General features: G+C 40.7%; 1 protein-coding gene across 1 annotated transcript; it reads left to right on the forward strand.

Moving 5' to 3' along the window:
- The first annotated feature begins 390 nt into the window (after positions 1-390).
- On the forward strand, positions 391-22343 carry LOC127618440 (alpha-2,8-sialyltransferase 8E-like). Its single transcript, XM_052090870.1, has 8 exons — positions 391-464; positions 768-854; positions 1050-1191; positions 3356-3471; positions 5717-5800; positions 15364-15815; positions 18394-18460; positions 21881-22343. The coding sequence occupies exons 1-8, from the start codon at positions 391-393 to the stop codon at positions 22341-22343; spliced, it is 1485 nt and encodes a 494-aa protein (XP_051946830.1).
- The last annotated feature ends 2638 nt before the right edge of the window (positions 22344-24981 follow it).

Below are 24981 nucleotides of genomic sequence, written 5' to 3' on the forward strand. Positions count from 1 at the left end.
GACTACAGTAATGTCCTCGATTTGGGGACAAGTAATGCATCTGTGTCACGGTTGCAGTTGGTCCAGATGATGGCAGTCAGGCTACTCACAAATTCCAAGAGGAGGGATCGTAATTGACCTGTTATGGCTTCTCTACATTGGTTAAACCTGTATCCCTGGTTATGTTACAGAGCTTATTAATCTTCAATACTAATGTAGATCGTCAAGATCAGCTAATTAATAATAAGTTCTTATGATCCCTTAAAACTTAAGGGCGACTGCATTTTCTGTTGCTGGTCTGAGGTTGTGGAATGGTCTTCCGCTGCATTCTTTTGACTTGGAGCGCAAAAGAGAATAATCAGTGAACTATCCCATTAAAAATATTCAGTTCTCTTATTCTGCAGGGGTAAAATGACAAACACCTTCACACTACTGCACTGCATGAGACTCCGCCAAAAGTTTTCCATCATCACTCCAGCTAAGAGGTAAGATTAATGACAGATAAGCACACAACAGGGAGAATGATGCTACTAAACAAGTACATTATTAAAGACTGAGATGATAAAAATGCAACATTCAATTAATAAATTATTCAGTTTAGCTGTCATTGTACATTCATATTTGACAACAGAATGCTATGATTGACCACAATCAAGTACTTCAGTGAGCTGTATAATACTGCTATAATAATATAACAATAATATAATAAGAAATAAATAAGTAGCTGATTTATAACCATTATTGATTGAACAGGGAATACAAAGTGTAAGTAATGTCTCTTGTCTCAGTATTGATATGAAGAGCTTCACTCGGGATCTCTCGGCATTGATGAGATGTCCACATGTGTCTAATAGAACGCTGAAAGAGATAAACAGGTGAGTCTTACTCTCTATATTAGATGGTTGTGTTGTACAACAGATAATACATTTACATTTATGGAAGGGTAGTAAAATTATTCACAGATATCACACACTCACGCCTTCTCTTTCATGCTGTAAAAAGTGGTAGGCTGCAAATTGTTACCTTCGGGAGATATTTCTGCCTGACCTAACCCTTTTGTCTTTCTACAGATTAAGACTGCATTTCTGTTGTAATGCTACAGGTTCTTTGTACCTGACAAAGCAGAACACAGTTGTGAATCAAATGATTCAATATGAAAAATCAAATAAGGGATACAAAGTGAATGCTGCCCTTCACAATATGCTGCCTGAGGTCAGTTTTCCAACATACATACTGAGGCATGTGCATGTGCTTACACATGCATGTGTTTGAAATAAGACAAGATCATACAATATTGAATTTATAGTATAGTGATAATAGTGTTTAATAGAGATCATATAAAACTAATATTTATATAGATTTATTGAGACCTTGGGGAAATTGAGGCATTTCAGTATTAACTTAAATTGTGTTAAACCCAGAATATTTCTTTAAGCTCAAATCAACAGCATTTGTGGCATAATGTTGATTACCACAAAAAATAATTGACTCCTCCCTCCTTTTCTTAAAAAAGAATTAGTAAAAAAACAGTGAGGCACTTTATATGGAAGTGAATGGGGCCAATGTTTGGAGGGTTTAAAGGCAGAAATGTGAAGCTTATAATATTATAAAATCACCTACATTAATTCTTCTGTTGTAGCTCATGTATTATTTGAGCTGTAAAGTTATTTAAATCGTCATTTACTGGACATAAAGGGTTTTTAGCGTTAAGTTGTTAATTGTAAAATTGTATATAACTTCGCACAGAAAAGGTTAGCAAGTGATTTTATCACACTAAAATCATGTTAACACACATATAGTTTACATCTTGTGTTTATACTTCTGAAATTTTTGAGTGAGTATTTTAATGTTTATGGATTGGCCCCATTCACTTCCATTTTAAGTGCCTCAGTGAAAAAGATTTTTGTTGGGACAGCATGTAATACATTTTTGTTGTAATTGACATTATGCCACAAATGCTGTTGATTGAGCGTAACTTGTATTGAACCCAGAATATTACCTTTAAAACACAAAGAGAGAAAATATAGGTCTTAGTACATGCCAAGAGGAAATAAATACAATACATATTGTACAAAATACAGTGTACAACAGAACAAAAAAATAGTACGAAAAACAAAATTGGTTGATTAGCAAGTATTGTGCATTTACGTATTGTGTTAATTAAATAGATACCTTGTAGCCTATATACAGGTTAATGTATCTATGAATGCACAGATATGTGCATGTGATTAGAATGAAGTAAATACATTTGGCTCAGGGTGTTTTTGTACATCTTTATAGCCACAGACAGAGTAATCTCAGCCTCAGATGGTACACCCATGGACCGCCAATAGTCCATACACTAACCGTCTGATGCTTATAACACACAAAACTGGAACACGTTTTCTCGATCAATCAGCGCAAATCTGATTGGCTGGTTCGATGTATCTTCCAAAAGTAGACGCACACAGGATATTTTATCAGTCCGTCTGAAAGCTGAGTTGTGTTCACAAGGTTCCGCGTTGATACAATTTATTTTACATTTTTTCAATTTGGAATGCAATAATTCCCACTACTTAGTAGGTCCTCGTGGTGACGTGGTTACTCACCTCAATCCAGGTGGCGGAGTTGCCTCCGCTTCTGAGACAGTCAATCTGTGCATCTTATCACATGGCTCATTGTGCATGACACCATGGAGACTCATGCTACTCTCCATGATCCATGCACAACTCACTGCACGCCCCATTGAGAGCGAGAACCACTAATTGCGACCACTAGGAGATTAACCCATAGGACTCTACCCTCCCTAGCAACCGGACCAATTTGGTTGCTTAGGAGACCTTGCTGGATTCACTCAGTACGCCCTGGATTCAAACTCGTGACTCCAGGAGTGATAGTCAGCTTCAATTCTCGCTGAGCTACCCAGACCCCCACAATTTTGAGGTTGAAATAATCACAGAATATGCCCAAGTTTGAGAGGTTATGACATCAAATCTTTTAAAGATATTCAGTTTAGTTTAAGGCACGAAGCAGAAAGTGAAGCGGATATCCACAAGCAAAGTTGCATTTTGTGTTTGTTATTTCTGTGAATTTGCTAGAGTAAAAAAAAAAACACATTCCTGTTCACTGTATTATATAGTTTACAACTAAAAAAATCAACTCACTTTTGATGTCACTTTATAGAAAATTCACCTGAAGCTCAATGAATGTGCCAACATGTGCCCATAATGTTCAAAAACACTTCTGGCTTTAGCCACTGAGGGTGCCACAGTGCTTTGAATTTCAGTAAGCACAGACCAGTTTCATCAGCTGTACATTTTTGTGCATTGTTGCGGTAGTCATCGCTGTAAAAAGTTAAAGCGGCTTATTTATTACTGGTTATTTATGTGTTATGAAGGACTTACCCTGGAGAGGTCATGGTGGTCTTGGTCGATGTGCTGTGGTGGGCAGTGGAGGAATTCTCAAGAACAGCAGTTGTGGAAAAGAGATTGACAGTGCAGACTTTGTCATCAGGTAAAACTTCTCATCACATACACATAACTGCTCACTGTCTGTAGACAGTGGAAACAGATGAGTACACAACATGATAATTACATTTGTATTCAATATTATGGCCAGGCATATTTAGTACAAGGTCCTCCCCTTCGGCCTGTCCCTGTCCCCTCGCATCTTCACCAAGGTCGCAGAGGAAGCCCTTTCCCCGCTACGGGAGGTGGGTATCCGCATACTTAATTACCTAGATGACTGGCTCATCCTAGCACCCTCTCGAGAGTTATTATGCTTACTATGCTCCCACATGGACCAGGCGCACCTCAGCCATATAGGGGCTTCAGGTCAACTGGCAAAAAAAATCTCTTTTCTCGGTTTGGAGTTAGACCCAGTCTCAATGTCAGCACGCCTCACAACTGAGCACGCAATCAGTGCTCGCATACCTCGCTCGCTTCAAGCCAGACACAGCGGTTCCTCTCAAACAGTTCCAGAGGCTCCTGGGGCATATGGCATCCTTGCACATACCGTGTGTTTATCACCTCTTCCTGCCTTCAGATTCTCAACCCTTGGACATACCTCTGTTTTCTGCGGACAGGAGTCCCCCTACAGCAGGTGTCCAGACTTGTCGTGGTCACCACAGATGCCTCTCAACTGGGTTCGGGCGCTGTGTGCTACAGGCATGCAGCCGCTGGCTCTTGGACGGGGCCCCTCCTGCATTGGCACATCAACTGCCTCGAGTTGTTGGCTGTACTCCTTGCCCTGCAGAGGTTTCTCCCACTGATTTGGGGCAAGCACGTCTTGATCCATTCAGACAGCACCGCCACGGTAGCGTCCATAAATCACCAGGGCGGCGTACGCTCCTGTCACATGTCACAACTTGCCCGCCATCTCCTCCTTTGGAGTCAGCGGTGACTCGCCACTCATATCCCTGGCAACTGCAACACGACGGCGGATGCGCTGTTGTGACAGGTCTCACTCAGCGGAGAGTGGAGGCTCCACTCCCAGGTGTTCCAGCTGATTTGAGGCCGCTTCGGCAGGGCACAGATAGATCTCTTTGCCTCCCAAGACAACTCCCACTGCCCGCTCTGGTACTCCCTAACTGAGGCCCCTCTCGGCACAGATGCGCTGGCACACAGCTGGCCCCGGCTGGCACATTTCCCCAGTGAGCCTTCATGCACTGGTGCTGTGCAAGGTCAGGGAGGATGAGGAACAGGTCACCTTGTTGGCTCCTTATTGGCCCACCTGGATCTGGTTCTCGTATTGCACACTCCTCGCGACAGCACCTCCCTGGCAAATTCCCCTGAGGAAGGACCTTCTTTCTAACCCAGTCTCTTCATTGCGGTGTCCGGTACGTGCATTGCATATCTACATGGACCACATGCTGGGCTTTAGATGCTCAGAGCAGCACTTTGTCTGCTTTGGCGGATGGCGAATAGGGAACGACGTTTCCAAACACCCAGACCGTGCCCCCCCTTGTGGGTTCGAGCACACTCTATGAGAAGTGTGGCATCCTCGTGGGCACTGGCCCAAGGCACCTCCATAACTAGAATTTGCCACCAGACCCACCATGAGTCGAGTGCTCCGTGTTGGGCTTGGGCTCCACAGGCATAGTTCCACCTTCAGGCAACTCCCTGTGACGTATTTTCTGTGGTACGGTCCGCCTGCGTCTCTCTTGGACAGTCTCTGCTGCCCCCCAGTAGCCGTGTCTGTAGCAACTCCTCCCTTGTCAGGCAGGATCTACCACCGCACCATGTACACAGTTGGCTTGACAACCCCTGTGTTGATAGTCAGCGTCAATACTCGCTGAGCTACCCAGGCCCCAATAAAAGATATAGTTAAAATAAAGCATGTCTCTTAGCAGCTACTTGTTTTGGAGTATTTGGTCGCCAAATAAAAAGACTATCACAACATATAACAATAAAACGCACACTAAATGCAAGCAAATTACTTCAGCACTTGAGTGAATGTCACAAATTAACTAAGAATCAGAGCCATGTGTATATACAGAACTGTTGTCATCAATGTAAATATTTATGGATTTGTCTTGATACAAGGTGCTAGCTGTCCAGCAAAGCAATTGTTGACATATTTTACTGTAGTAAATATCTTTTTTAAAAAGTTCTCTATCAGAGGAACAGATTTTTTGATTAATTTCAATCTTATTTTTTCACTCTGCAATGCATCACATGTTAAAATGGGTTATCAATTCTGTTTCAAGTTGATTTTAAATCACTGTATATATATATATATATATATATATATATTTCAGGTTTAACTTGGCTTCCATTAATGACAGTGATGTTGGGTTAAAGACTGATCTAATTACCATCAACCCCACTCAGCTCTACAAAAGGTTAGCATTAACACAGTCAATATGTACAATTTATATTTTACATGATGTATTTGATATCATTCATGTTTCATATAATAGGTCTCATTGTTTAGAACTTTGTTTATAGAAATACATTTCCTTTGGGTTCACAGGTTGTAGGTGAGTACACACATACATTTGTTCTCGTATCATATCCTTACACACTCCGAAGAACACACTTGGCAAGATCTTCAAGTACAGCCTAGTGTGCGTTCTCAAAAAAAGGTTGATAAACAAGTAACACATATTATAAATACTTAGACTAAATGTGATCTGTGGCATTTTTGTGCAGATCTCAGATTGAGCTACATTGCATTATTTCTGTTATGACAGGGATGTCCCAATTCCATTTTTAGTATGAGTAATGATGTGATACCTATTTTTTGTTTTATTTTTTGTATTGTTGCAGTTTTCAAATACAATAGTGTGAGACTGATGATTTGAGGACAGCGTGTTTATTATGTTTCAGCAATTTTTACTCAATAGACTTTATTATATATATATATATGTATATATATCTGAATATATATATATATATATATATATTCAGATAATTAAAATGCATTACATTCTTCTGGCAGAAGAGTTCATCATTAATAAGACAATACAAAAAGTGGCTTTAGAATACAATGTATTGTTTACTACCATATTATTGATCATAAGTCAGTCATTGTCATACAGTTTACAGCAATCCATTTCACAAGTGAATTTGTCAATCAGTTGGAGATTTATTATGAGGGCTTGTTTAAGGACCCGTCAATAAACACCTGCGTCAGACATGCTTGTGTAGCGTCTTTGATGCGTTGCATCATAAACATAACATTTTTAGGTCACTGTGTCAAGTTAAATATAGTTTAATACTTAGAACACATATTGAGATCCCTTAGTTCGGATTTAAGCTCTATCAAGTGTTTTGAACGCAAGAACGTAACGCATGTTTGTGTTGATCTGCTGCTCAAGGGTGTTTTTCTTCACTGTATAAACTGCGCATTGCCACACAGCTGAAGTTTCACTTACTGCCCTCTGGAGTAAACAGGAGGTACTACAAGCTTGTATTTGTCAGGAATCTTCCATATTACGGTCTGGGGGCATTGAGATTAATGGCGTTCATTTTTTTAACGCGTTATTTTTAGTCAAATTAATTACACTGAATTAATGCATTAAATCGACAGCCCTAATATAAACATAACAATAAAAATAATAATTGAAATTATAGCTGCAAGCAGCAAATTATGGAGCCAAGCACTGAAAGGCAAGCATTGCACAACATTAACCACAACCCAAAGATCACAAATGACAATGCACAAACACACACAGTCAATCAATCTATCAATCAATCGTGTCTTCCTAATAATCCCAATCCATTAATTGGCTCTGTCACTCCACTCTCTCCACCAATAGTGGGTGTGTGGTGAGTGTACTGTTGCACTATGACTGCCGTTGCATCATCCAGGTGGATGCTGCACACTAGTGGAGGTTAAGGAGAGTCCCCTGTTCACTGTGTAAACTGCTATAAATGTAATGTTCATTCATTAACAGCACCACAACATTGACAGTCACCAATGAGACATACCAACCATAGAGAAATTACAGCTAATCATCATAGTCAGTATAATCAACTTCTTATTCATAAAACTTTACAACAAAATTGCAGCGGCTGTGGCTCAGGTGGTAGAGCGGGTCGGCCACTAATTGCAGGGTTGGTGGTTCAATTCCTGGCCCACATGACTCCACATGTCGAAGTGTCCTTGGGCAAGACACTGAACCCCAAGTTGCTCCCAATGGCAGGCTAGTGCCTTGCATGGCAGCTGTGCCGCCATTGGTGTATGAATGTGTGTGAATGGGTGAATGAGTCACAGTGTAAAGCGCTTTGAATACCGTTAAGGTTAAAAAGGCGCTATATAAGTGCAGACCATTTACCATTTACAAAAATCAAAATTTGATTGGAAAAAAGCCCAGCAGCAATATATTAAGCACAGTACATAGATCTCTGTAACAACAGAAATTTTAACTGCATGATTTGTCGAGGTGGGGATTCTACCTTGAAACTATAAACCAGTGCTTTAACACACTGAGATTTTTCCAGGTATTATAGACCTCCTTGGTAGATTCATATGAAAAATTATGATTTCTGAATGTCTGTTTGGGAGACGTTAATTTCACAAAACAGTCATGCTGCAGTTAAAATTAGGCTTGCTTGGGCATTAAGTGTCATTTCAAGTTCTGGCTTTCGTGTATGGACATGTTTTTAAAATGTCAATTGGTATTACTAGTTAGCTGTGACAAAGTATGATTACCAAAATCATAGGGTGTCCCTCTGAACTTGAGAAAAGGCCAATGCCAAGTTGGCAGACAGAATTTGCAGAATTTGCCCCCGGACATACGGATATAAAGGGAGCGGGCAAGCGAATGCCAGACAGATTTTTTCTTTGGAGCCGAACGATTGTGTGTTCAGTGAACTGTGTGTGCAACTGCTTCACCACCTCTGCAAGAGAGCTTTCATGTTGGCTTTGACGGCGCATTCCAGCGGCTTTCTCCTCTCTGCACGCTGTGCAGACTCTGCCCCGGGGCACTTCGTCATCGCTTCTGTTATAAAAGAGTTGATTCTCTGAAAGAGTTTATTTTCTTTAAAAGAGTTTGATTCTGGTAAAAGAGCAACATACACAAGCAAGCGTTGAACATCCTTTTCTGGATGCGTCTTTTTAAAAATGCCCTTCTGCTGCTGTGTTGTCCCTGGATGCGGTCGATTTCTCTCCACTTCTGACGGTCATAAAAGTTGTCTCGTGTGCCTGGGCTGCGAACACACGCAAGCAGCGTTTTATGAATGGTTTGTGTTCTCAGTAGAAGAACATAGCCACGGCAACATTGCGGTCGCGGCTTTCTTTTCTCATGAGAGAAAGCCAATTTAGCCGCCCCCCCTGTGTCATTCCTTCTTACCATGGGATTGAGGATGACCCGGCTGGCGTTGCAGGCGATTCGGGTTCGCTGGGTAAAACCCCACAAACCACCCGCCCCCAGCACGCTTGCTTGCTTCCGTCCGAGCTCGGGAGGAGTGCAGCTTGCTTCGAGGCCAGCTGGCATTCTCCTTCGAGCTCCCGGAATTGGATGACAATTTCGCTGCTGCATCGGAGAGCATCACAGCGGTGTCTGATGCTGATGACTCACCTGAGCTGCCAACTTCGGGTCCGCTCGCCCAGTCTGAGCCTGATGCACGAATGTCCGCTATGCTTTCCTGGGCCACCGTGAGCGCGAGGTGGACTGGAAACCTCCGCCCCCCCTCACGGCTATTCGATCGGTTCCGCGGGCCAGGGCGCCGCTCATAGCCACGCCCCCCGGTACCTTTCTTTCCGGAAGTGCATGACGAGCCGACGAGTTCGTGGAGAGCAACTTTTTCTGCCTGGAACCGACCTCCTCGATCTTCTGCTCTAACTACCCTGGATGGTGGGGCGGTCCACAAATACACAAAAGTCCCTCAGGTGGACAAGGCAGTTGCGATCCAATTGTGTCCTGAGAATGCCGCCACCTGGTGGGACCGCCCGGTATTCCCATCCAAAGCTTGTAGGACAACGCAGTCACTGACTGCGAAAGCCTACAGTGCCACCGGACGCCCTGCATGCCATGGCTCTCCTGCAAGTTGGGTAGTCCTGATCCTGATGTGCTGCAGGAACTGCGCCCTGCCTCCAACCTCACTCTCATAGCTACGAGGGTCACAGCGCAAGCACTCGGGCGGGCAGTGGCAACCCTTGTGGTCCAGGAACGCCATTTGTGGCTGAATTTGATCGAGATGCGCGACATTGACAAGGTACACTTTCTCAACGCCCCCATCTCCCAGTTCGGCCTCTTCGGCGACACCATCGATGACTTCGCCTATCAGTTTTCGGCGGTGAAGAGGCAGACGGAAGCTATCTCTCACATCATGCTGCACTGCCGCCTCAATGCAGCACGTGCCCCGTCTGCCCGCCAAGAGCGTGCCCCTGCTACTAAACCAGACAGCTCCACTGCAAACAGGCCCAGCTCTCAGCCCCAGCGTCGAGTGCCCCGCAGGTGGTATACGCCCCCCGTCTTTAGGACCCCCTCTAGGACCAGTGAAGCTCCTAGGCACCCCTGAGATCGCTCCGGAGCTATAACTACAATGACTACTCCATCCCCTGGTTGAGGGCCGGGAGGAAAACCCTTGTTTTCCTTATTCTTCGTTGCCGCACCCCCTTCGGGCTGCGGTAAACACATTGTTAATAAAAGGGTGATTTCCGCACTTCCTGGATCATCTAGCCGGCGCAAGTCTTACAGTCCCGGCTCCCTGGATGCAGTCATCTCGCCTCTGGACCCGCGACTGTCCAGCCCCGGCAGGCCAGCGCTGACGAGTTCCGAAGGTGTCCCTACAGAACCTCCTCAGTCTCTAACCGCCCCCTGCCGGGTGCGCGGATCAAGGTAATCGCTTTGAATCTTTCTCAGCACCCAAGCCTTGGGACTTGCTTCTGCCTCGCGACGCATTATTACCTGCCCCCCCCCGCTGCGAAATGCCACCCGGTATGTAAAAAATTATCTTCCTGTTAGTGCCCCTCGCACGGAACTTGGACTTCGCTATCCAACCCGTCGTGTTGGCTGTCCAGGACCATCCGACTCGGCTTCGTGATACAGTTCGCCGGGCTCCTCTCTCGTCTCGGCGGTATTCGCTCCACTGCATGCGCGCTGTAAATGTAAAATACCCTGCTACTCAGAGATGTGATCGAGCCTGTCCCTCCAGCCAAGATGGAGAAGGGTCTCTACAGCCCTTACTTCATCGTACTCATGGTGGGCTGTGGCCTATCTTGGACCTGCGAGTTCTCAGACTTTACACAAACTCCCGTTCAGAATGATCACGCAGAAACAAATTATAACCTGCATTTGCATTAGATTGGTTCGCAGTGGTAGACCTGAAGGATGCATACTTCACGTCTCCATTCTTCCTCGCCGTTGACCCTCCCTACGGCTCGCATCCGACGGCCAGGCGTATCAGTACAAGGTCCTCCCCTTTGGTCCGCGCTCACTTCCATCAAGAGGGTTGTGGATTCAGCGAAGGAATTTTCCGCCAGACCCACCACGAGTCAGTTGCTCCATGCTGGGCTTGGGCTCCACTTGCATAGTTCCCGCTTCAGGCAACTCCCTGTGACATATTTTACATGGTACGGTCCCCCCGCTGGCAGGACCCGCATCTCCTTTGGGCAGTCCTCGCTGCCCCCTGGTCGCAGGGTCTGTAGCAACTCCTCCCTTGTTAGGCAAGATCTGCCACCAGAAAGGGACGCTTTCCCCGACGCATCTATAGCGTTAAGATAGCCCCAGTCGCTTTTTAACTCTATGACGAGAAACAAAGAGAGAAAAGGCCGCGGCATGTCGGCTGGCTCCCATGCAAGTCATGTCGCCTGTTTCCGTATGGGTACGGGGAACCTAAGAGCTGTATATGACACCTTTTATAGGGGGCGTTGGGGAGGGTTACATGTAGCCGACCCAGCTGCTTCTAGTATGCAACAGCCTGCTTGCACCTGGCTCGGCAGCCACGAAACTCAGGTTAGTGCATGCCGTTTTTTAAGTGGTACCCCTTTTGTGAATGTCGAGTGAGTGACAGAAGGGGAACGTCATGGTTTTCTGAAAGAAATCCGATAACGTATGCAGGCGACCTATGTGATGTCTGGAGAACACGTCCTTCCAAAAGGAAGCCTTTGTAACTTAAGTTGTTTTTGCTTCAGGACTTAGTATCGGCTGTTGTATTTGCATAATTAATTATGTAGGTCTGTGGAGGTTTTGGGGTCTGTATGGGACTGTTTGCTGTTTGAGTCTTTTTTTGTATTTTTCTTATAAGAGTTTGTTGCTTCCTTCAGTCGCAGTATCTGCTCAACTTGTCAAGTAATGAACCATACACAGGAAAATTATTACATTTGGCACGCTGATAGGGGAGGGCATGAATAGCCCTCTATAGCGCCACCACTAGTTAAAAAATTCACTTTTCTTTTGTGTGTATCTTTTGAACCATTTATCCTAGAGGCACCATTCTTTTTTGTCCGATTACTCTCCTCCTGATGATTAAAATGACTCCTTACATTTTAAAACCCATTACAGTGGCCGCAGTATTGCATTATGACCTTTACAGTTTGAACTTTTCACATCCTTCAAACTTTGTCCAATTTGTTTTAATGATGGCTCAAAATAATCTCCAGACTGAGCCGCACAGAACTAACCACAATTCATTTTAATTTGCGATACCATTCATAAATCATGCTAACGTGAATTTAATGTGGTAGAGCTGTGTTATGATGTGCATATATACGGATTCTGGCCATTTGACATAGACTTGCAGCAGCAGCCACTTCCACATCATTATTACGACAACAAATGACCGCACCAGTTTATGCCCGCCATGCCAGAGGAGTTCATCCGCTTGCTACATCTCCACAGCCAGGGGGCACTCACACTGCACATACAGCCCTGTTCATAACACCAGTGCTAATGTTTGTTTGTCTGAATGTGTGTGATAAGAATACTTTTTGATATGTTTATTACAAATACAGTAAATATCATACAACTTTGTTTCTACCTTTACTATTTATTTTGCTATGCTAACTATGATTACATAATTTATGGTTATCATTGAATTATTTAATTATTGCTTTTTATGTGCCGTCCCCAACCTAGTCAGAATAGACCTGCAACTCATTTGAGATTATCACTGACCTTAAGAATTGTCTATCTATCTTTTAGTATCTGTGTCTCTGCACCAATGGTGATAACTAAAGTCTTTTTTATACCATCCATCTTATTGGCCTTTCAAACTAGTGTCTCGGGGAAGTGGTGTATGACATGGAGTTGGGTGGAGTTGACTAACTTATCTGTGTCATGTATTCCCTGTTTTTGTGCTTAGACTTTTAGTTTGAAATTTTTGTTTAGTTCCCCGTTCATGTTTCCGGTGTTTGTTTTGTAGTCCTTTGTAGTTTTATATCTTCTAAAAGTTTTATACCCTTGTGTATTTAAGCACTTGTTTCCCCTGGTTTCTTTGTCGGTCTTCACGTGTTGTCATTTTCTGTTCCTGGTTCCCTGTGTTTTGTTTCATTTTATTCTGAGTTACCTTGTTCATCTTTGTTTTATTAAAAAGCTCTATTTAGATCCTCATTCCTCACCTGCCTCGTCACAGAAAGACCAAGTAACCAGGGGAAGCAAGGGCTTAAATACACAAGGGAAAACAAGGGAATGAGGAACACCTGGGGAAACAATCAGAGGAAAACCAACCAAGAAATAAAACTACAAAAGGACTATAAAACTAACATTAGGAAACAGGAACAGGGAACTAAACATGAATTTCAAAATAAAAGTCTAAGCACAAAAACAGGGAATACATTACAATCTCCCTGATGATTTCACAGGTGACCTGATAATATTTATATATTCAACAGCTTAAAAATGTGTTATCAATGACTTTATGCCTCATTTTATTAGAAGAATTCACAAGAGGTCAGTAAATGAAGTTGTTTTAACCACTCAATGATAATTCAACGTAATATATATGCAGTAGAAAATGTTTAATTTTACTTATTTAAATTCTGAATTCATCACAATAATACCTTAATACGCTATATGCGGCCATAATATCCGCTGGTTACACTGTTATTGTAATTTATGATGACACTGATACTACTGCAAAATGGTTGTATGAAGAACTGTTAATGTTCAGAATACAGACAAAAGAATGATGATAGGCATATGTTACTTTGGGCAGATGTGTGAATGACATTCGCTGCAGATGGCACATGAATGAATGGGCATTTGAGAATATTTGAGTATATTTGATTCCTTTTGTAGACTAATTAAACAAAAACTGTTACGAACCACCAAAATAAATGCAAAAATATCTTTTTGGACAGATTTTGTTCTAAATGATGTCAAACCAGTTTGTACTTTCACATTGTATGAAGTAAATCAGGGTCTTAACTATACTTCACAAACCGATCTTCTTGAGATAATCTCACAGAATAAACCACTGACAAAATTACACGTATTATAGGTTGATTTGTCTGATCTGAATCTGAAACCTAGGATAATAAAAAACAAGCAAACAAAAAACAAAACAACAACAATCATTCTAGTTTTAAAGGATATATTATACATGCTTTAACCTTTTTTTTATTTTTTTTATATAGGATACAGCATTGCAGAGATACAGCCTCAAATCAGTTTTCATGTCCACCTTGTTAAATTTACATTAGCATAATTTCTGAATGGTAGCACAAATTCAAATGATTTCTGGTCAGTCCTGTGTGGCTCGGTCTGGAAATTATTTTGACCCATCGTTTGGACAAAGTTTTAAGGATGTGAAAAGTTTAAACTTTAAATGTCTTAATTCAAGATGCCAACCACTGTAATGAGTGGAGTTTTTATGTAAGGGGTACATTTTAATCATCAGGAGGAGAGTAATCAGATAAAAAAAAGAAAGATATCTCTAGGACAAAAGGTTCAAAAGATTCACACAAAAGAGAAGTGAATGTTTGAACTGGTGGTGGTGCTATAGAGTATGACCTGGAGACCCCAAATTTGGTATAGGGGCAATTCATGCCCACCCCTATCAATGTGCCAAATTTCAGCATTTTCCTATGTACGAGCCATAGGGCTTCCATAGTTTCCCAGCCAGAATAATAATACTAATAATATCAACGGATACAATAGGGGCTACGCAATTTCAGAGCTTGGCCCCGAAAAATAAACCATGACCTCTAGAAAGTTCAACATAAATCAAATAATTTTGTGTTTCAAAAAATGGCTTCAACAGAGATTGAAGGGACATGATTTGATGTTCTGTACTTTCAGAATTTGGACATTAACTTTATTATCACCTGATGGGGAAATCTCCAAACTGCTAATACAGGAACTGAATTTGACTTTGCGCCAAGTTAAGAGGTTTCTGCAAATTGTGCTTTGCACCACTTCATTTACATGCAGTACACTCACAGTTTGCATACCTACACCCACAGTAGCACAAACACTACCACCCACGCCCAGTTGCGCTGGCACAAAAATTGCGCCTAGAATTAGCGCTCTCACAGAAATTGGATAAGACGTAGTGCACAGTCGTAGAACTTTGCACTGTGCTTTGTGCACTTATGAAAATAGAGCCCTTGGACATATCACAATATTTATTTGTGCATTGAATGTTTACGCAATGACATTTGTACGTCAGACAGTATCGGCTTTTGGTATCAGAGTGTGTGAGCACAAAACCAGACCCGATAACGGGACATCCCTAATATAATATTTAAATTGACATTGTCTTAACACAGTCCATGTTTCTAAGGCTACCGGATGTCTGTAAGTTTTGTGAATTTGCAATTTCAGTTGGTTCTTAATTTAGAATAATTTTAACTGCAAAATTATTGATGAATCGTGATTTTTGCCTTAAAACGTTTGCATACCGATTTTATTCACATATACTTGTGTACACAGTTAGTGAATGACACATTTTGTGTAATAATGAAATGTATTTTTTATAGATTATGTTGAGTATGTTTATGTGTGTGTTTCTGCAGCTACAAAAATATGAACGTGAATCCAGGTCCGTTAGTGCAACGTGTAAGTGTGTATGGCAACGCCTCTCTCATCATTCCTGCATTTGCGTACCCATTTTGCACTGCCGTGTCAATCAACACCCTCAAAGTGCTCCAGCCAATCAGAACTCAGCAGCGTGTGGTGTTCTTTAGCTCCTCCTACCTCAAAACATTGGACCATTTCTGGAAGAGGCGTGGCCTGAAAGAGATCCGCCTCTCCTCAGGGTTTATGTTAATTAATGTGGCACTAGAACTGTGTGATGATGTGCATATATACGGATTCTGGCCATTTGACATCGACCTGCAGCAGCAGCCACTTCCATATCATTATTACGACAACAAAGAACCGCACAAGTTTATGCGCACAATGCCAGAGGAGTTCATCCACTTGCTACATCTCCACAGCCAGGGGGCGCTCACACTAGTAGTGGGAAGTTCGGATCATTTTACTGACTCGGATCTTTGAGTCTCGTTCAGCAAAATGAACGAATCTTTTTTCGAGTCATTTCGTTCATTTCAGCAGAATATAATTAAATGTCATGTTAAATAGCCCAAAACATCAAGTAGTCTACTTACGAAAATGTTGATTCAATTTGAAATAAATAAATAAAAATAAACTATAGGGTAATGCAGCCAAAGCCAATTTATAAGAAACCGAAATGTTAATTTATTAATTGGGTCTTAAGTTTAAGCTATTGCAGTTAGTTCACCTCACCTCCTTTTTCTCCGCCTCTTGTGTCATCGGGTTCGAACTTCAAAACGTTAAAAATACTTAGTTGTCGATGTCGACTCGTCAGTGTCTGTGTGTGGGCCGTGTGGTGTGACACAGCAGCCAATGCACTCACTGACTGCATGCACATGCAGCATACCGGTCCGGATCCGGAAAGATAAATGATTAGTTCAAGTCTCGACTCTCGAGTCTTCGGGTTTGGGTTCGGCCGGGTCCGAGTCTTTCGTTCTTCCTGTCAGTCCCATTGAGACTATGCTGTCAGTACCGGAAAGACAAATGATTAGTTCGTCTCTTCGGTTCGAGTCGTTCGTTCTTCAAGTCAGACTCACAAACCCATAGCACAGCACTAGCTAACAGCACAGTTGGATGTGAGCTTTTCAAGTGTCTTCTCAAATTTGAAGTGCTTCCTCCTTTAGTAGAAAAATTTTTCTTGCAGATGTTGCATTTTGCCTCAGTGGCCGAAGTTGCAACAAAATGAGTCCAAACATCACTCCTTTTTCTAGAGCTCAACATTGTCCTGATCTGTCTCTTCTCTGCTCCTCACCTTGCGCAAAACAATGGGGGATGGGTGTGAAAGGGTCACTATCCCCTTGGTGACAGCCTTGAGTGACAGTTGCAATTCATCTCAACCATTGGCTAAACTCTTGTTTGAACCAAACACACATTGTGTATGTGTGTGTGTGTGTGTGTGTGTGTGTGTGTGTGTGTGTGTATGTGTGTGTGTGTGTATATATATATATATATATATATATATATACACACACACGTTTTATATATATATATATATCCTAATAACAATAATAATAATAAAAACTAAAAACATATTAACAATAAAAAAGAGATGGACAGGGACAATAATAAGATGGACCTTTTTTATTTTTCAGATGATGTTTATTGTACATATATTTTGATAATTGTATGTTAATTCCCAACATATAAAACAATGTACATTCAGACGCAGTCAATAATACGAATCTAATGTTTTATTTGATGCGAGATACCAGCTGTCACGTGACAAAAGAACGAAGGACTCAGACTCGAAAGATGAACTAATCATTTCTGTCTCTGCATAGTGCTATGGGTTTCTGAGTCTGACTTGAAGAACGAACGACTCGAAACCGAAGAGACGAACTAATCATTTCTCTTTCCGGTACTGACAGCATAGTCTCTATGGGACTGACAGGAAGAACGAAAGACTCGGACCCGGCCGAAACCGAACCAGACGAACTAATCATTTCTCTTTCCGGTACTGACAGCAGCATAGTCTCTATGGGACTGACAGGAAGAACGAAAGACTCGGACCCGGCCGAACCCGAAGACTCGCGAAAGATGAACTAATCATTTATGACTTCATGTACCTTATGCGATGTTGCGCGCATGCGCGGTCAACACAAAATGAACGAATCACTCTCTGAGACAACTCGGTAGTCCCGAGTCATATTAAAGATTTGTTCAAAATGAACGAATCGTTCATGAACGACACATCACTAGCTCACACTGCACATACAGCCCTGTTCATAACACCAGTGCTAGTGTTTGTTTGTCTGAATGTGTGTGATAAGAATACTTTTTGATATGTTTCTTACAAATACAGTAAATATCATACAACTTTTTTTGTTTCTACCTTTCCTATTTATTTTGCTATGCTAACTATGATTACATAATTTATGGTTATCATTGAATTATTTTGCATTTAGCATTGCTCTTTATGTGCCGTTCCCGACCTAGTCAGGATAGACCTGCAACCCATTTGAGAGAATCACTGACCTTAAGAATTGTCAGGTCCAAAACTCAAGCGGTGGACAGTTATTATTGTGTACTTGAGCAACACGCATAAACACAAGTTGGTACTGGAAGTGATTTTGAATTAAAGTGTTAGCTTAATGACATATTAGCCACACAAACTGAAATAACCTTCAAAGTGCTGAAAGCAATTGCTTTTATTTATTAGTTGTTTTTTTAGGATAAAGTATGCATAAAATGTCCCTGACAGATACAGTATGACTGTAATTGGTGTCCTGAGTTAATCTTCAGTTTGTACTTTACTGTTTATTCAGTTGTTTATCTATCTTTTAGTATCTGTATCTTTGCCTCAATAGTGTAGTATAGTCTATTTTATATTATCCATTTTATTGGCCTTTCAAAATAGTGTCTTGGGGCAGTGGTGTGTGATGGTGTGTGAAGGTCTTCCCAATGAAAACACAACAGATAATACTGACTCACTTTATGAGTCGTGCCCTTTGTCTCCTGTGAAACTTAACTGAAAGATTTGCTGATATCAGTGAAGATACTGATCTTGGACTTACGGAAACTGAGGTACAATGCTCACCATCCCATCAGCATTAAATGGTGAGAGGGTGAAGGCAGTTCAAAGCTTCAGATTCCTTGGAGTCCATATCAGCCAAGACCTGTCATGGTCCACGTAGCAGCCAAAAATGTAATAACCATTCATGTAATAACTGCCAATAACGTAATAAACGTTCCATTCTTAATGTAATAAAAGTCGATAATGTAATAACTTACAAATAATGTTATAACATTTCTGAACCAAGAACGTAATACATTTTTGCCCATAATTGGCAAAACATGAAACATTATTGGCCGGGTTAATAAAAAACAATTAAAACCGATAATGTAATAATATACTTATATCTTATAATATTTAATTTAATAAGTGTCAGACTTCCATAACACTAACCCTTACTATAGATTCTTTCAAATAGCTGCTCAAAAACCTGACCAGTCCTAACTCTGCGCTCTCTCTCTCTCTTCAATGGGCTTTATTGGCATGAAAGTTTCAAAAACAATGTTGCCAAAGCATCATATAGAATAAATTAAATAAAATCTCTCTCTCTCTCTCGCTCTCGCTCTCTCTCTCTCTCTCTCTCTCTCTCTCTCTCTCTCTCTCTCTCTCTCTCTCTCTCTCTCTCTCTCTCTATATATATATTTGCAGACTTATCTCCAGCCTTGCCTTCTATGGAGCACACATATTTGCAAACACAGACAGTTACTTTGTCATATAATATTACATTTATACTAATTTATACTTCAAGATGCTTTGTGCTCGAATACAAAGACCACCATTTATTTTAATGAAAAAAATGTCATCTTTAATTAAACATTTTTAAATAACTTTTCCAAGCAAACGGTTTCAACCACACTATTATAGCTATTTAGCTATTCAGCGCTCTCTCTCTCTCTCTCTCTCTCTCTCTCTCTCTCTCTCTCTCTCTCTCTCTCTCTCTCTCTCTCTCTCTCTCTCTCTCTCTCTCTCTCTCTCTCTCTCTCTCTCTCTCTCTCTCTGAGCGCATGCGCGTGAGTGGAAGCGTGGCTGTGAGAGCGTTTGTTAAGCTGATTTGCTTTCAAATAATCTTTAACCTTAAACTTTTTTTGTTTTTTCATAATTATCTTTTCTTTTTCCCCTTGCTGGACAGTCTTACTAACAGTCAAGAAAGTTTGTTTAGTTTAGCACGCACGGTTTTCAGACGCCGGTATGGCGTCTGTTCCCGTGCAAGGAACGCCAAATCTGTCACTTCGTAATGGGTGCAAATGTGTACCAGAGCCCGGAGTGACAGTAGAGGAACTGCTTATAGTTATAGGAGAACAGGTCGGATTTGAAAATATAATTTCGGCCTCACGGATGAACAAAGCTGTCGTCGTGTTTTTAAAATCAGACTCCCTGGTAAACCAGTTGACTGTGAGCGGAATATGGGTGAAGGAAACGTTTGTTACGGTAACCCCGCTATCCGCTCCAGCAACGAAAATCATCATTTCAAATGTACCGCCGTTTATTTCCGATGACACCATCACAAAAGAGCTGCTGAGGTTCGGAAAGATCGCAAGCCCAGTCAGAAAGATCCCTCTGGGATGTAAAAATAGCACGCTCAAACGTGTTCTTTCCTTTAGACGTCAAGTCCTTATGTTTCTGGCTTCAAAGGAGCGAACATTAGAGTCTACTACTTTGGGCAGATGTGTGAATGACATTCGCTGCAGATGGCACATGAATGAATGGGCATTTGAGAATATTTGAGTATATTTGATTCCTTTTGTAGACTAATTAACAAAAACTGTTACGAACCACCAAAATAAATGCAAAAACATCTTTTTGGACAGATTTTGTTCTAAATGATGTCAAACCAGTTTGTACTTTCACATTGTATGAAGTAAATCAGGGTCTTAACTATACTTCACAAACCGATCTTCTTGAGATAATCTCACAGAATAAACCACTGACAAAATTACACGTATTATAGGTTGATTAGTCTGATCTGAATCTGAAACCTAGGATAATAAAAAACAAGCAAACAAAAAACAAAACAACAACAATCATTCTAGTTTTAAAGGATATATTATACATGCTTTAACCTTTTTTTTTTTTTTTTTTATATAGGGTACAGCATTGCAGAGATACAGCCTCAAATCAGTTTTCATGTCCACCTTGTTAAATTTACATTAGCATAATTTCTGAATGGTAGCACAAATTCAAATGATTTCTGGTCAGTCCTGTGTGGCTCGGTCTGGAAATTATTTTGACCCATCGTTTGGACAAAGTTTTAAGGATGTGAAAAGTTTAAACTTTAAATGTCTTAATTAAAGATGCCAACCACTGTAATGAGTGGAGTTTTTATGTAAGGGGTACATTTTAATCATCAGGAGGAGAGTAATCAGATAAAAAAAGAAAGATATCTCTAGGACAAAAGGTTCAAAAGATTCACACAAAAGAGAAGTGAATGTTTGAACTGGTGGTGGTGCTATAGAGTATGACCTGGAGACCCCAAATTTGGTATAGGGGCAATTCATGCCCACCCCTATCAATGTGCCAAATTTCAGCATTTTCCTATGTACGAGCCATAGGGCTTCCATAGTTTCCCAGCCAGAATAATAATACTAATAATATCAACGGATACAATAGGGGCTACGCAATTTCAGAGCTTGGCCCCGAAAAATAAACCATGACCTCTAGAAAGTTCAACATAAATCAAATAATTTTGTGTTTCAAAAAATGGCTTCAACAGAGATTGAAGGGACATGATTTGATGTTCTGTACTTTCAGAATTTGGACATTAACTTTATTACCACCTGATGGGGAAATCTCCAAACTGCTAATACAGGAACTGAATTTGACTTTGCGCCAAGTTAAGAGGTTTCTGCAAATTGTGCTTTGCACCACTTCATTTACATGCAGTACACTCACAGTTTGCATACCTACACCCACAGTAGCACAAACACTACCACCCACGCCCAGTTGCGCTGGCACAAAAATTGCGCCTAGAATTAGCGCTCTCACAGAAATTGGATAAGACGTAGTGCACAGTCGTAGAACTTTGCACTGTGCTTTGTGCACTTATGAAAATAGAGCCCTTGGACATATCACAATTTTTATTTGTGCATTGAATGTTTACGCAATGACATTTGTACGTCAGACAGTATCGGCTTTTGGTATCAGAGTGTGTGAGCACAAAACCAGACCCGATAACGGGACATCCCTAATATAATATTTAAATTGACATTGTCTTAACACAGTCCATGTTTCTAAGGCTACCGGATGTCTGTAAGTTTTGTGAATTTGCAATTTCAGTTGGTTCTTAATTTAGAATAATTTTAACTGCAAAATTATTGATGAATCGTGATTTTTGCCTTAAAACGTTTGCATACCGATTTTATTCACATATACTTGTGTACACAGTTAGTGAATGACACATTTTGTGTAATAATGAAATTTATTTTTTATAGATTATGTTGAGTATGTTTATGTGTGTGTTTCTGCAGCTACAAAAATATGAACGTGAATCCAGGTCCGTTAGTGCAACGTGTAAGTGTGTATGGCAACGCCTCTCTCATCATTCCTGCATTTGCGTACCCATTTTGCACTGCCGTGTCAATCAACACCCTCAAAGTGCTCCAGCCAATCAGAACTCAGCAGCGTGTGGTGTTCTTTAGCTCCTCCTACCTCAAGACATTGGACCATTTCTGGAAGAGGCGTGGCCTGAAAGAGATCCGCCTCTCCTCAGGGTTTATGTTAATTAATGTGGCACTAGAACTGTGTGATGATGTGCATATATACGGATTCTGGCCATTTGACATCGACCTGCAGCAGCAGCCACTTCCATATCATTATTACGACAACAAAGAACCGCACAAGTTTATGCACGCAATGCCAGAGGAGTTCATCCACTTGCTACATCTCCACAGCCAGGGGGCGCTCACACTGCACATACAGCCCTGTTCATAACACCAGTGCTAGTGTTTGTTTGTCTGAATGTGTGTGATAAGAATACTTTTTGATATGTTTCTTACAAATACAGTAAATATCATACAACTTTTTTTGTTTCTACCTTTCCTATTTATTTTGCTATGCTAACTATGATTACATAATTTATGGTTATCATTGAATTATTTTGCATTTAGCATTGCTCTTTATGTGCCGTTCCCGACCTAGTCAGAATAGACCTGCAACCCATTTGAGAGAATCACTGACCTTAAGAATTGTCAGGTCCAAAACTCAAGCGGTGGACAGTTATTATTGTGTACTTGAGCAACACGCATAAACACAAGTTGGTACTGAAAGTGATTTTGAATTAAAGTGTTAGCTTAATGACATATTAGCCACACAAACTGAAATAACCTTCAAAGTGCTGAAAGCAATTGCTTTTATTTATTAGTTGTTTTTTTAGGATAAAGTATGCATAAAATGTCCCTGACAGATACAGTATGACTGTAATTGGTGTCCTGAGTTAATCTTCAGTTTGTACTTTACTGTTTATTCAGTTGTTTATCTATCTTTTAGTATCTGTATCTTTGCCTCAATAGTGTAGTATAGTCTATTTTATATTATCCATTTTATTGGCCTTTCAAAATAGTGTCTTGGGGCAGTGGTGTGTGATGGTGTGTGAAGGTCTTCCCAATGAAAACACAACAGATAATACTGACTCACTTTATGAGTCGTGCCCTTTGTCTCCTGTGAAACTTAACTGAAAGATTTGCTGATATCAGTGAAGATACTGATCTTGGACTTACGGAAACTGAGGTACAATGCTCACCATCCCATCAGCATTAAATGGTGAGAGGGTGAAGGCAGTTCAAAGCTTCAGATTCCTTGGAGTCCATATCAGCCAAGACCTGTCATGGTCCACGTAGCAGCCAAAAATGTAATAACCATTCATGTAATAACTGCCAATAACGTAATAAACGTTCCATTCTTAATGTAATAAAAGTCGATAATGTAATAACTTACAAATAATGTTATAACATTTCTGAACCAAGAACGTAATACATTTTTGCCCATAATTGGCAAAACATGAAACATTATTGGCCGGGTTAATAAAAAACAATTAAAACCGATACCAACCAATACAAGGGCTTGCAGACTCCACAAAAGATGTCAATTTTTCAGAAAGCTTTAAAAAGAAAAGGAATCTATTAGCCAATATATTGGGTTTGACAACACAAGGGGCAATAATTAGATCCCGTTTTCAGAGTGCTGATTTAATGGATGCTCCTTCAAAATTCTTTTTTAATATGGAAAAGAAGAATGGACAGAAAATTTTATTCATGGTTTGAAGTCCGAAACTGGAGTCTTATTGTCAAATCCCCTAGATATCAGAAAAAGAGCTTCACAATTTTACAAAGACCTGTTTGAAAAAGAAATTTTAGAGGCTAAAGATGAAAGTTTTGGTTTTTTGGAAAATTTGCCACAAGTAACCAAAGATGCTAACATAGAAATCGGTAAAGCCCTGAGTTTAGGAGAATTAGAGGATGCTCTTAAAAGAATGGAGAGTGGAAAAGTACCGGGCATAGATGGAATTACAATAGATTTTTATAAATCTTTTTGGTTAGAGGTGGGTCCAGATTTAGTAGCTGTTTTTAATGAAAGCTTGGTTAAAGGACAACTGCCACAGAGCTGCCGTAGAGCAATTATCACTCTTTTGCTTAAAAAAGGAGATTTAAATGAAATTAAAAATTGGAGGCCAGTTAGCTTGCTATGTAATGATTATAAGATACTGTCTAAAGCCTTAGCAATTAGATTAGGTGAAGTTCTTGCATCTATAGTTCATCCTGATCAGTCGTATTGTGTGCCAGGAAGAAGAATTTTTGATAATGTCTCTTTTATTAGGGACATTTTAGACTGTGGAAAACTCTTCAATTTGGATTTTGGTTTGATTTCAATTGATCAGGAGAAGGCTTTTGACAGAGTCGAACATATTTATTTATGGAGTGCCTTAAAAGCTTTTGGTTATAATTCTGATTTTATTTCCATGGTTAAAGTTATGTATTGTGGCGTTGAGAGTATTTTAAAGATTAATGGTGATTTATGTTCTCCGTTTAGGGTAAATAGGGGTGTAAGACAAGGCTGTGCACTGTCAGGCATGTTGTACACTTTAGCTATAGAACCCCTGTTAAGCAAGCTAAGAGCTAATGTGCATGGACTGTGTATGCCAAACTGCAATAACACTTTTAAAATATCAGCGTATGCTGATGATGTCATTGTTTTAATCAGTGATTCTAATGATGTCAGTGTTATGTTGAAGATTTTAGATGATTTTAAAACTCTGTCTTCTGCAAAGGTGAACTGGGAAAAAAGTGAAGCTATTTTAGTTGGAAAATGGTTTAAAGTCAAACCGAGACTTCCTGAGGGGTTAAAATGGACCAGAGATGGATTTAAATATCTTGGAGTTTTTTTAGGTGAACACTTTGTGAAAAAGAATTTTGAGGGTACTATTGAGAAAGTAAAAGGGCGACTGGATAAGTGGAGGTTTTTACTCCCCAAAATGTCTTACAAAGGATGTAATTTGATCATCAACAATCTGGTAGCCTCTGCACTTTGGCACCGTTTGGCCTGCATAGACCCCCCAGCTGAACTTTTAACGAAA

The sequence above is a fragment of the Xyrauchen texanus genome, chromosome 25, assembly GCF_025860055.1.
Source record: "Xyrauchen texanus isolate HMW12.3.18 chromosome 25, RBS_HiC_50CHRs, whole genome shotgun sequence".
NCBI classification, from domain to species: Eukaryota; Metazoa; Chordata; class Actinopteri; order Cypriniformes; family Catostomidae; genus Xyrauchen; species Xyrauchen texanus.